This window comes from Ursus americanus, chromosome 11 (assembly GCF_024610735.1).
Source record: "Ursus americanus isolate L20-20 chromosome 11, mUrsAme1.1.p, whole genome shotgun sequence".
NCBI lineage: Eukaryota > Metazoa > Chordata > Mammalia > Carnivora > Ursidae > Ursus > Ursus americanus.
In genome coordinates this window covers 51391700-51405612 of record NC_142137.1, presented here as the reverse complement: position 1 = coordinate 51405612, position 13913 = coordinate 51391700, and the positions used below count along the sequence as shown (strand labels likewise).

The 13913-nt window shown below is 42.3% G+C and overlaps 1 protein-coding gene across 2 annotated transcripts in view; it reads right to left on the bottom strand.

Moving 5' to 3' along the window:
• Window positions 1-11977, bottom strand: part of HECA (HECA ribonucleoprotein granule regulator) — a 52565-nt gene extending 40588 nt beyond the window's left edge. The window contains exons 1-4 of one of the 2 annotated variants that reach the window (XM_045814713.2): window positions 11896-11977; window positions 10106-10269; window positions 9873-9982; window positions 5935-6088 (exon numbers count right to left, since the gene is read on the bottom strand). In XM_045814713.2, coding sequence (XP_045670669.2) covers window positions 5935-6010 — 76 coding nt within the window. In that variant the 5' untranslated portion in view covers window positions 6011-6088; window positions 9873-9982; window positions 10106-10269; window positions 11896-11977. Of the gene's footprint in view, window positions 1-5197; window positions 5768-5934; window positions 6089-9872; window positions 9983-10105; window positions 10270-11895 lie in introns of those variants that run through there. The other variant, XM_045814712.2, reaches the window with a different exon arrangement.
• Between the last annotated feature and the right edge of the window lie 1936 nt (window positions 11978-13913).

The window sequence follows — 13913 nt, the reverse complement described above, 5'->3', positions numbered from 1 at the left end:
GCAATTCTCCAGCATGCCTTTAAAACTAAAACTAGAGACTAGCGAGGCTATGGGGAAAGGACACTCTGACCACAGCAGGGTCAAACTGCTACAACTTTTCTACAAGACAATCTGTCAGCATGTATTAAGTAATAAAAAAAAATGCATATCTTTTGACATAGCAAGTCCAGCAAGTGTACAAGAATATGCATCAAAATGTTAACAATGGTGATCTAAGTGGTAGGATTATGTGCTTGACTAGAAAGTCAAAGAGAACTTCGCCTATCTTCTTTATCTTTTTTAATTCTTTTTCCACAATGGCCATTTTATTACTGGTAAAATAATGAAATAACAAAAAAATTTTAATTAAATCAATCCCTTAAAAATGCCAAAGAGCTCATGAGCAAAATCAATCAGAACAGATGTCTTTCCCCCCTAAAGTTTTCCTTTTGATGCCTTCAAGTTTTTTAAATTGTTCATAGCTAAGCCTGGAGTGAATTCATAGGAGGATTAAGCTGCAAGAGACTTTCCAGTTTTATCTCCTGTTTTCAATTCTCTACAGAATGATATATATTCTTGGACTCACAGGAAAGCTGACATTGAAGGTTTAGTTTCTAGAATTTAAACTCAAGTCCTCTAACAAGTAAAGAAAGAATAAGGACTGTGCACAAAACTCCGTTAGCAGAACACAGAATAGTTCCTAAAAGTGCACAAGATGAATCTTTGATGGATGAGGCAATATTTTCTACCAGTACCCATTACAAAGGTGGATTTTAAAACACAAGGTCCAAAAGTAGGAGATATTTTTTAAAACCTGACAAAATTAACTTCTAAATAAGGCAAGAAGATGTCTTCCAGGATGACAACCACTCTCAACATACCTTAGACCTGCAATAAGTATTCCTTGATTTGAAAATAAACAGCAGGCAAATACTCTTTTTTCTTCTGATGAATACAGATAATTTAAATGTAGTAAGAATTCAAGTAAACACCTAAAAACAGAAACTACTTAAAATATACTACAAACCTGGGGTTATACAAAATGCGTTCACTGGCCTAAATATGCAGAAAGGCACAAATCTTGTCTATAGAGAGCAACTGATGTTACAAAAACCTATTTGTAAAGATGTATGGAATTCGGAACACATTTCCCATCAAAACAATGTCACACTGGTAGTGAACTCCCAGCCTGATCCATAAAGGGTAGTGAGAACTATTTGTCCCACACCTGTGTCTTAAGTGAATGGCACTAGTCGTCTGAATGAAGAAAAAGATAACGCTAGGGGAATTAAAAGGGCTCTCCTACCCTCAGAGCAGAAAGCTCTCAGCTGAATCCCTCTCCACAGAGGCTCTCCAGCTGAGTTGCCACTCCCCAGGTCATACCCTCTTTCTGGGGGCAGCCCATGTCCAAATGACCAGTCAATGAGGGAGGGCGAGTTTAAAGGCCCTGCCTCCATGCCTCAGCATGAGATAACTCTGCAGGACCATTCCAGTTCCAGAGGTCCCAGTTGTAACTGCACAGCAGTTCAACTCCTCCCTCTGCTCAATCCTGCTTCCCTAACTGCCCAGCTAGCACATTTCCAGTAAAACTCCTACACGTAAAATCTGTTTCAAAGGCTATTTCCAGAATCTGAGACAAATAACACTTAGTAAGCTCATATTGTAAGTCAAGCACTGTATATGTATATATAACATATAAGTAATATGTCTGTAATATATGTGATAGATCTTACTGTATATGTATGGACAGGTACTATAATTCCATTTTAAATATGCAGAAACTGAGTCTCAGAAAAGTCACATGACTTGCCCAAGATCATATAGCAAGTAATTTGAGGAGACAGATGGGAATCTACACGTACCAAATGCACAACTATTCACTATGTAAACCAGCTCCATTTACTATAAAGTGTTGCTGAATGGATTAAAGGCAGATTCAGCTACCCAGGGGCTCTGGCGGCAGTCAGGAATGAGTGGAGTGGTGAACCACGGTCATCCATAAAACAGAAATTAATAAAAGAACTTGGGAACCAGGCCCACTGAAAACTAGATACTATGATCAAGGGTTCATATATTTTTAGGCCTTAAGGAAAAAAGCAGTAGCCTAATGGAACGAGAATTCCAGAATGAAACTGTATAGTTATAATCTACGGCATGATCACTAGATCCTAAAAATAATGATTGGCAAATCTTGTCCACCTACAATCAAAATGCTACAATATGTGCACAGATGTTTACTATGTAGGAATAGGACGGCACTTCACCTTTTACTCCAATTCCTACAAAAAGCTTCATAAGCCAGTATCTAAAAGTGTACTAATAAACTTCTTATTAGGTGTACAAAGTCCTTACAATTAATATTCATCTTACCCAAAATGCACAAGTGCAACCAGTTCAACTTTTTCACCTACGACCACAACATGGCTTCCCCAGCTTTCCCTAACTAGCAGTCTTCTTTTATAGAATAAGCAGCTATTTATACCTACTGACAAACAGCGAACAACTAAGAACTAATATTACTCTTCCCTGGTGGCCATAATGCCCAAGAACTACAAGACATAAAACAATTCCATAAACTCCAAACAAGTACAAACTGCCACTACTATTAACTTCATGAGACTGGCATGCTTGCAGATGTAAATCATAACTGAGTTGTACAGTGAGAACAAACCCTTTAAAAGTTTAACAGAATTCCGATTTATTACATCCTTAGAATTGTTTGATTTGTAATATTCATAATCACAAAATCTAATGTCACAGTTAAGTAAAAAAAATTGAAATATACTTAGAAATACTATACTGGTCCAACTGATGTCATTCTAAAATTCAAAAATAATTGGACCTTATCAGTTGATCCTTGAGAGTTTGTGTATCTGTTGTCCCTTCCTTTAAAATTCACCCATGCCACCTCTCCCACCCCAACATTATAAAGCACAGCTTTAAATGGAAAAAAAGAAAAGAAAAAAGCACTTGTAATTCCCTTACTTATAAATTTTGTACACAGGAGGCCTTAGCATCCATGTTCAGTTATCAACTGCAGTGAGAAGTTCTTCAAATTCAGGTGGATCATTTACTGAGACTTCATACCATGTCAGAACCAAATGTGGCATCATAAAATACAGCTCACTGATCAAAGTTTATACCTTCTCTAACCTAACCATGGCAATATTTGGCCCATTTCTTCCCTTTTTCCCCATTCATTTCATAAAATAAGCTCCAAATCAGAAATACACAGCTTCATACAGACATATACAGAACTACTAAATATACCTGAGTTTTGCCATTTCAGAGTAAAGTAATAATAGGGACATCATAACCAGCCTGAAGTTTACAAAGGGGGAGGTATCACCAGCCTACGAAAAAAATTTCTTTACAGCACCTTAAAGTTATCTAATCTTTTTTAAAGATTTATTTTATTTATTTTAATTCAATTAATTAACACAGAGTGTATTACTAGTTTCAGAGGTAGAGTTCAGGGAAAGTGATCTAATCTTTTGAAGAAAAAGGAAACAGCCAACTTGAAGCTTCCATACAGACAAAAAATAAAAGGGTAAGCCAGACCACCACCAGAACTGGAATGCAAGATCATGAGGACCAGGATGTCCTCTCTTGATTACCACTGTACCCTTTACTACTCAGCACAGTAGTAGTAACATTGTAAGTGCTTAATAATTTTGAAGGAGTGAATGGCAGCTATCATTCATTGATCACTTTTTTTGAGGAACCTTACTAAGCATGTTAGAAATGTAACAAGATTTTAAAATAAGAACTGCGAACTGGGCAAGAAAGTGACACTCCTAGCCTCACAATAACCCTATGAGGGAACCAATGCAATATATATAATTTTTTTTTCAATTTTAAAGGCGAGGAAATCAAGTCTGAGAAAAACCAACCTTCCCAAGAAGGCAGAGCTCTAAATGGCTGAGCCACAAGCCTGTCTTCCTTTCCCTCTGCCACATCAACACCAAAAAGAAGTTAGAGCTTGGGAAACAAAAGAACATGGAGAAGACGGCATAGCCGAAAACTGTATTATCACACATTCAAAACCAGGATGTCTGTTTCTGGAAAAAAGAAAAATCTTCCTACTTCAATATTGTAGAGACACAGCCAAAGTGGCCTATGGTTCTGTTCTTAACAGGCTACACTTCAATCTTCTATCTTCAGAGCACTGTGGGGTTCTTCTAAGCACAGGTGCCTGTTTAAAAAGTGACTGATCTGCATAAAGAATGGCTTCAAAAGCTGAAAAGCTACAAGTTAACAGCCAGATAAAAAGATCCTCATCTCCCTTCATTAAATTATACCTCTATTCCCTTCCCTGAAAAACTGCCTGACCAGAGGAATGCAAAGAACTGTCCAAGTAAGAAAAAAGTGTTTGCCCAGCATCCTGTTACGAAAACCATGTCTCTGTAGTGACAACGGCAATCCTGTCACATCTTCACTATTCCCTAAGTGCCCCCCCCCGAGGTGCATTCAGGCACTACCTAAGATTAGTAGGCTTCCTTCTAAAACTGTGAAACAGAATCATATAGAGGATGATTTTTTTTTAACTCCGGTCTGAGAACGGAAGTCAAGTTCAGATTCTCTTCCTTCCTCAAGCGAGCAAGAGAATTAAAGAGCGCGCGCGCGCAAAAGCACACACACACACACACACACACACACACACACACACACACGCCCTATAGTAAAAATGTCTCGGGGCCTCTTCACCTGTGGCAACTGCCGCAGCAAGCCTGGATTTGCTGGGATTTAAGGCTCTTCCTCACTCGGGAGGAAAGACGGGGGGGGGGTGAGAGGGACACACGGAAGAATGAACTGGTGTCTAAGTTTCCGATGGGATCATTCTTTTTCAACTTGGGCAGCTCTTTCCTTCCCCCCTTCCCCCACGGCCCGGGGCACACACTCGGCCCCGCCAGCACGGGCAGGGCCCTAGGGAAGCACGGCCGCCGCCTAGCACCCGGGGGCCCCTCGGAGTCGGAGACGCAGCCCACTCCGGGCACGCGACCCGGGAGCGGCGCAGACCCCAGGAAGGGGCCGCGGAGCCGTCGTCCCCGCCAGGCGTGGGGACCGGGAAGGGGCTGCCGCCGCGGGGCGGAGAGGCGGGGTGAGCACTTCCTGACTCTCGCATTGTCCACGCACAGCCCGCGCCGCCCCAAGCCCCGCCACCGCGCCGTCCCCGTCGGGGAGGAAGTTGGCGCTCGCCCCGCCAGCCCCGTCTTACCGTTCTTGGCGTCGCCCGCGGCTGCAGCCCCCGCGGCGGCCGCGGCGTTGGCGGCGCCAGTCCCCGCGCCTCCGGTGCCCGCCGCGCCCCCGGTGCCCGGCACTCCCGCCGCCGCCGCTCCGCAGCCGGCCGCCGCCGCCAGGCCCCCCCCGGCCGCCGCGCCCGCCGCGCCCGCCGCTGCCAGGGCCCCGGCTCCATTTTCCTGCTCGTCCCCGCTGCTGTTGGCGCGCTTGTTTTTGCGGCCGCCTTTGCTGTTTTTGGGGTTGGGCATCTCGCGAGCGTCCAGGTGCCCGGCGTCAGCGAAGGCGGCTCCCCGCCGCACGGCCGCTCCCGGCCCGCGCGGAGCGGGCTCCGGGAGCGAGAGAATAGAGGGCGCGGGCCGGCGGCTCCTTCGGCGCCCGTCTAGCCGCGCGGCCCGCGCCGCGCCATCCCGGCCGCCGCGCCCTCTCCGGCTTCCTGGAGCCGGCGCTCGGCCACCCGAGGCTCGCAGCCGCGCGAGCGCCGCGGGCTCGGGACGCGAGCGAGGCGCTCCCGAGCCAGAGGGAAAAGGCGGGTCTCCGGCTTGTTTTGATTCGGCTTCGCTGACACGCTCTGGCCCCGCCCCCGCCCGTGACGACACTGGGGATTCGGCCTGGCCGCGCCCACCGGGTGACCTCACGGCGGACTGATCCGCCCGCGTGACGTCACGCCCGCGCTGAGCCGGCCACTTTCGAGTGACGTCATCCTGGCGCACTCACCGCGGGCCTGCGGAGCTACTGGGCATCTGCGGAGCGAGCTTCGTGAAGTGGACCCCTTAAGCCAATCTGGTGGCATCTCAAGTAATTATTCGGTGGCCTCCTGACCTTGTGGTTGAAGCTTAGAACAATATGGTACGGAAAAACGGGCGGGTGACTAGAACAAGAAGTGAAAACAAAGAATTTCGGGTTAATAATCCATCAAAACACCTTACCCTTCAAGATCAGTTTTAGGTTCAGTAATTACAGAGATAAGATTGAGTTCCCAGACAATGGGAATGAACAGCAGGGTGCCTGAATGAGAAGCCGGCACGGTGTTGTGGTGAAAGTAGTTCATACAAACAGGACGCACCATCCAGGGATAAAACTAAATGTTGCCTGTGATCACGAAGCAGGTGGGGGAAGACCCAACCCCCATGGATAGGGCTGAGCTGCCCTGAAAGAGAGATGGCTGCGTTGTGAGCAGGCTAAGATTAGAACGTGACACCTGTGAAGAGAGGCAATGGCATGAGGGCAGGAGACAGACCCCTCGGGAGAGTTTTACATTGGTTCCCATTTCTGCAATTAAACTGTCTTTTTACAGACCAGCTCCTTCCGAAACCTCAGGTCCCAGATCAAACACACTTCCTTCAGGATGTTGTAACAGAAACACCCTCCCTTAGGAGCTATCAGATGTATCACTGTTTGTCTCATCCATCTCTCATTAAGTTGTCAATGTACATGTTTACTTATTCCCTATCTCCTTCTCACTCACATGAAAGCTCCATAGGTAGTAGATTTTATCAGTCTTGGGCACCTCAGGGAACAACAGCTAGCTTGTATTTGTTGAGTGTATAAATTAGTTTCTTTTCCCCGTGAACTAAGGAGGAAAAATATTTTAGCTGACAATTTACAGTTTTCCCCTCCTATAGTGTAATTTTCTTTAATTAACCCAGCTCTTCAGTAAAGGCTCATTGGCTGTATTGCAAAGCATAGAGACAGAAAGGGAAGCACAGGGAAGAGAACCCTCCCCATGCTCCTCGCCTAACGGAGGGTTTCTGACTGGGAGCAGAGTCCATAGCAGAGCTTGGAGCTACAGGGAGGATGGCTGGATACTCAGGAGCAATTGCTGGTTGGACTTTTCAGCAGGAAAATGATGAACCATTTAATTCCCTAGTATATATTGATGGTTACATTAGATAGATAGATATTTTGTGCCTATATTTTCACATCTATTTCTACCCCACCCTGACTTCCTCTAAGCACTGGAAGAGCAGGGATTGAATCTATCTTTCTACCTAATTCTGCAGAGTCTAGCAGAAAGACTGACCCACAGCAAGTGGTCAGTAAAAATCTGTTGAGTGGGGGATGCCTAATGCACTCTTCTTCTGGCTACATCTGTCTGAACCTTGAAGTCTCAACTAAATCATCAATTCTCTAGGAAGTCTCCTCTGATAGCCCAAGGGTAGATTTGCCCCCTGTGCTCCCTGTACCTTCCCCCACTAAAACAGCTTCCACACAAAGGAGTTGAAAATGCCTGTTTACTCATCTGTCTGGACCCTTACTGGACTACCACCCCTGTGACGGCAGAAACTGTGTCTATCTTAGTCATCGCTGTATCCTTGGTGCCTAGCACAGTGCATGGTACACAGTAAGTATTTATTAAATGCATGACAAGTACATGAATAAATGAATGCACAAATGCTTTGAAGGTATATGCAGCAGGATTTGGTCACCACCTGGACCTGTGAAGTCAAAAAATTCTGAAAATTGGAGGAAATGCTGCCGGTGGTTAATTAAATGGAGACTTCAGGGGGAGGACAGAGGAGCTGGGGATGAAGATAATGAGTTAATGTGGCCAGTTCCGACTTAGCTTAATTTCATTACTGGGATCCTTCACTAGAGGCGGCTGAGAGATCTCGCAGTATTTTGGTGACCTTGGCTTTGGCCTTGCTTTTTTTTTTTTTTTATCTTTTTTTTTTTCTTGAGTGGTGCGAATGAAGAAGTTTTTTTTTTTTTTTTTTAAAGATTTTTATTTATTTATGTGACAGAGAGACAGCCAGCGAGAGAGGGAACACAGCAGGGGGAGTGGGAGAGGAAGAAGCAGGCTCATAGCAGAGGAGCCCGATGTGAGACTCGATCCCGGTACGCCGGGATCACGCCCTGAGCCGAAGGCAGACGCTTTAACGACTGCGCTACCCAGGCGCCCCAGAAGTTTTATGTTAGAATACAAGAAAACTGAGATAACCATTTTCTTGAATAAGCACATTGCTGTCATGCCATATTGGATCAGAGTAAGTATGCATGTACCCTGCAGACAGATATTCACACCAGCTGCCTCCCACCTCTACATAACTGAGACTTAAGAATTGGAAGCTTTCCCACAAAAATATCATAATTGGCTCAAAGCACACAGTCATCCAGCCAGTTGTTGTTCTTGTTCATTGTGTAAGCCACCTCCTTCTCATTCAAACTAAAACAAAATCAAAAGGAGGAAGGAGAAGCTGGGCCACTTCTTCCATGCTTAACCTTGCTCATCTATTTTTAGCCTTAGTCAAATTTGATGCAGAGGCAGTGGTTCCAATTTTATTGCTGAAAAAAAAAGAGTACTAAAATCAAGATATTAGAAATAAAATTTAGATAAGGTTAAGGACTCCATTTCCTACTTCCATACAACATATGGAATTTCCTTGGAATCCTAACCCTTTTATCTTTGCCTTTTCACATCATTTCTGAAGGAGAGAGAAAGGGAGAAAGCCTGTCTAATGAGCAAAAGATGGATGGTGACACAAAGCCCTCCCCTAAGATGCTTCCAGAAGGAAATATGAAGAGCTCTAGGAAACCATGGGAGTCACTATGCTCTGTACATCCACACCTGGCTTCCCATTCTTTAATTTCTCTGATCAACCCGTGCTCTCTGAAATAAATTTCAAAAAATGTATACCTATACCCAAGGTTTCCTTCCCCCAAACTTCATCACCCACTTCATACCCAGGCGTTTGCAAAACTGAGTAAAACAGGGGCGCCTGGGTGGCTCAGTCGTTAAGCGTCTGCCTTCGGCTCAGGGTGTGATCCCGGAGTTCTGGGATCGAGCCCCACATCGGGCTCCTCTGCTGGGAGCCTGCTTCTTCCTCTCCTACTCCCCCTGCTTGTGTTCCCTCTCTCGCTGGCTGTCTCTCTGTCAAATAAATAAATAAAATCTTAAAAAAAAAAACAAAACTGAGTAAAGCACAGCAACAATCCAGGTCATCAAAGGTAAACAATTTATACCCTTGAGAAAAGGGACAAGCCATTCTTCAGGGCTGGATCAGAATAAGTGGTCATTGTTTCAGTGTTCTAGTTCTGTTTGCATTTTTGCTTGATATGTGTACCTGTCTTCTAAACTCTTGAGATCAACTAAGTCCTTTGAGCCAGAATTAGCCTGATCTGTTAAAGTCACTTTAAGTAAATACACTCTTGAACTATGCCTATTATCTCTATGTACCAGTTTCTCCTAGAAATAGCCTCTCCTATGCCCAGAGGTTTACTTTGAGGAATAGCAATAATTGTGATTATAAAGAATTTTGACAAAAGGGAATACTAATGCAAATAATGGTATGAATTATTAAATGCTGTAGATCTGCTCTCCTATTAAACTATTCCCAATTATCAATATTAATATTTTCTCAAATAGGTATCATCATAATCTGTTTTCAGGCCTTTAGTTTGACTTTTATATTATTTCCATAATCTACAAAGCAGTCATATAAAAAATCAGAATTCTGTTCTTCAGTGACCCCTGAACTTCCTGCTTACTCTAACCTCTGTGCCTTCTTTGCTCATACTGTTGTCTGACCTCAGCATCAACACAGACATGGACCCCAATAATTGAAATAGGACACTTCTTTCAAGAGATATATCAATTATCTTTTCCAAGACAGACATCTCTGGACTCATAACATTCAATACTCTTTTACTTTTACCTCTGTGTGCTCACCACATGGCTATACCAATGTTTTCCAAACTGTGGGTCATATTCTCTTAGCAGGTCATGAGATCAGCTTAGAGGGTTTCCACCAGCATTTTTTGAAAACTGGAAGAGAAGAGAAAGTATCAGAATGCATTCCATATAGAAATTAAGTATTATTTTGTAAAACATTATTTTTGTAAAATTTAGTTTGCACACACACGCACACACAAATATATATATACATACAGAGTCATGTTGTATAGTCCATTTCTCATTGTGGTTGCAAGCCAAAAATATCTGGAAGCCACTTGCCATACCATACCATGAAGTATTTGATTTATATGGGCTGTCTTTCCACGGTTTTCTCACCGCAGGGAGAGCATTTTCTCTCTCCAAGTATATATTAAATTCTGCAAAGACAGGCATCATATCTTTTATCTTTTATATTTCTTTCAGTGAAGCTACCATCAAGAGTGTTTTGCTTACATGTTCCATACATACTATATATTGAGTTTTGGTGTAAAAACACACCAAACTCAAAAGCCTGGGGAAAAGGAGGAGTGTGCAACAGAATAACAAACACAAAGGGAACAGATAAAAATCAATTAGTAGCCTAAAAACAAAGAAAACAAAAGATGGGTAAGTTGTATTTTGTTTTGGTTCCTTTCATTTTGGAAGGGGAGTGGTCCCCTCAGATCCCCAGAAGATAGAGGGATTAACCGAGGCTAAATTGTCAAAGAAGCCTTCATGGGGAAGCCATGAAGATCAGTCTTATAAAAGGGCATGAAAGCAGGAGCACCTGGCTGGTTCAGTTGGAAGAGCATGTGACTCTTGATCTCAGGAGTCATGAGTTTGAGACCCACGTTGGGTATAGAGATTACTAAAAAAATAAATAAATAATCTTTAAAAGTTAATTAATTAGTAATAAAAGGACATGAAACAAGAATGAGTACAGAGCCTACAGAGGGAAGTGAGGAAGCCATAGAGACTCTGGTGTTTGTTGGGTAGAGTTGGAAAGCGGATCACAGTGGGCCCAGTACAGCAATGGACACACAGTTGATTATAGTCCAGACCTGGTACAGAACATAACTGGTACAGAAGCTAGAACTAACCCTCCATCTCTCCCTTGCTTTCTTTTTCCTGATAGTACTTACTTACTATCATACATATTTTTAATTTTTATTACAATATGGTATATTTTATTTTTAGTTTATTTACTTTGTTACTTTCTGTCTTTCCTCACTAGAATGGAAGTTTCAAGAGAGTGAGGATTTCCCCGTGGAATCCTCAGTGCAGGGGCCCCTGGCGGGCTCAGTTGGTGGAGCATAAGACTGTTGATCTCATGGTTGTGAGTTCAAGCCCCATGTTGGACGTGGGGATTACTTAAAAATAAAATCTTAAAAAAAAAAAAAAAGTATCCTTAGTGTCTAAATCAGCACCTAGCATATAGTAAGTGTTTCACACATATCTGGAATTAAAGAACACATAGAAGAACACCTAAAAGAAATAATCCAAACCAGACCTAAAAAAAAAAAAAAAGAAACTTTCTAAACTTTCTAAACCCACATTACTATGCTGTTGGCAGACATAACATCCTTCCCCACTAGCTAAAATATTTAAACCAAAACAGGTGTCTCTTTTTCAAGGCCATCTTTTACAGCAAGGAGCCAATTCACAGCAGTATCTTCTTCAGCAATCACAGTGGCCAGGCAACTATCAATTTCTACACCTTGTATTTCTGATATCTCCTCTGGAAGTAGCACTGAAAATTCAGATATGTATCACCTAGATTTCATCTTCAGGATCCTCCATGCTTTTTCCCAATTAAATCAGTATTTTTCTATGCTGCCAGTCCAAAGCACAATTTAACCACAGTGCGTTAGTCCTTCTTTTGGCTGTCTGCAAGGTTTGACTTGGATAATACAACACTGGCCCTCTCTAAATACCTCTTTTAATTCTGCACTAATTATCTATCGCTGCCTAACAAATTACCCTGCAATCTAGCAGCTCAGAACAACACACATGTATTATCTCACAGTTTCTGTGTCAGGAATCTAGGCATGGCTTAGCTGGGTCCTCAGGCTCAGGCTCTCTCATAAGACTGCAGTCATGTCGAAACTCGGCTCAGGGAGAATCCATTTCCAGACTCACTCCTGAGGTTGTTGGCAGGATTCAGTTCCTCAGGGTAGCTGGCCAGAGGCCTCCCTCAGTTCCTTAAAATATGAACCTCTGCATAGAGCAGCTGGCTTCATCCAAGTGAACAAGAGAAGGGTAAGCAAGACAGAAGCCTGTCTTGTTTGTAACCTAATCTCAGAAGCAAGAAGCAAGTCACCAGGTTCAGCCCCCACTCAAAGGGAGGGGATTTTACAAGGGCATAAATACCAGGGGATGGGGATCAGTGAAAACCATCTTAGAAGCTGTCTACCACAACTAGGTTAATATATTGCTTGCAATCCAAATTCTAATTCCTAAGGGCTTCAAATTTAGTTTATAAGAAAAGGGTGGATTGTGGTAATCATTTCATAATATATACATGTGTCAAAACATTGGTCTTTGTACACTGTAAATATATGCAATTTTTATTTGCTAATAAGACAAGAAGAGAGAAAAGGTATGAACTTATTCTGGTTCTTCCTTTCTAAATTACTGTTTCAACTAATTAATCTTTGATGATCTTGGATGAGTCAATTTCATGAATCTAAAATAACTTCTGCAAAATAATCTTTATTTAAACTGTTTCAGTCCTCTGTAGTCAAAATACTATTGATGTATGGAACGAGCCCAACATTATAGTAGGACTGAGGGCTGGCTTTACAAACACCTATTTTTTAAGTGCTAAGGCTGCACTCTGCCTGTTTGTTGAGTTAATTTTGATTGAACTTGAATAGAATTCTTTCAAGATTCCTCCTCCTCCTTTATTTCCACTTAGAACAAGTTCTACCAAGAGTGCCCTGAAGAATACTAGTTATGTAAGACATGCCTCTATTTCTGTGGTTAAATAAGTCTAGGAAACACTGTAAACTTTATTAGTCATAATATACATGACTATAGTCAAGACCCTAAAAAATCCAGCAATAAAGAAACCTGCCTACTCTCAACATAGAATTTCCCAAGCTTATACAACCTATAGATCCTTTTACATGAAATACCCGTTAACATCCTGTGAAACTAGAGTTCTGCTAAATACCTTTTTTTGGAATATAGTGCCTTAGAGCAAAAAATACCTACTTCTATCTTTAGCATTCAGGTGAGTTGATGCATTGGCGAAAATTCAAGTGAGAAGATAGGCACTGGATCCTTCTTATAAACAACCAGTGCTTTAGAAAATGTCTTGAGAAATATCTTTAAAACTCTATAATCTCCAATAGTTATAATGATATAAATGCAATGAGTACTAATGTAAAACAGTTGACTATTCACAATACTGCTTCCGTTTTCAGAAACATCAATAATGTCATCATTGTTCCATCAAAAAACAAAAATTTATGTCAACAATCTAGTAAGGACTACTTTTTTTTTTTAATGGAAAGACATCATTACCAATATTCTAACCAGAGAAGCAACTTCCAACTTTTGTTATGAATCTTTGATCTAACAAATACTGTATAATCTAGAAATACATTGCTTTGTCCGTATATGATGCGGTTCTTTTCTTTATCATCATGTAAATAATCTGTTTCACCTCTGGTCTAGTAATAAGGGCTGTTATGTCTGTTTCTGGAGTCAATTTTGATTGATGTTCGATAGAATTCTCTCTCAAGATTTCCCTTCCTTCTGCAGGATATTCATACTGAATCCTTGAATGCAAATATGCTACTGCATGGATTAAAGATGGCCACAAGTTGGTTACTTCTCTCTCCAACATGTGGAGTCTATTTTCCCTCCCCTTGAATCTGATCTGGCCTTGGGACTTGCTTTGATCAACTAGAAATACAGCAAAAGTCATGTTGCTTTGGTTCCCATGCCTTTAGCTTTTGCTCTTACTCTCTTAAAGCCAGCCATCATGCTGTGGAAGACCTTGAGCTAGAATGGAATGATGACAGGCCATTCGGAG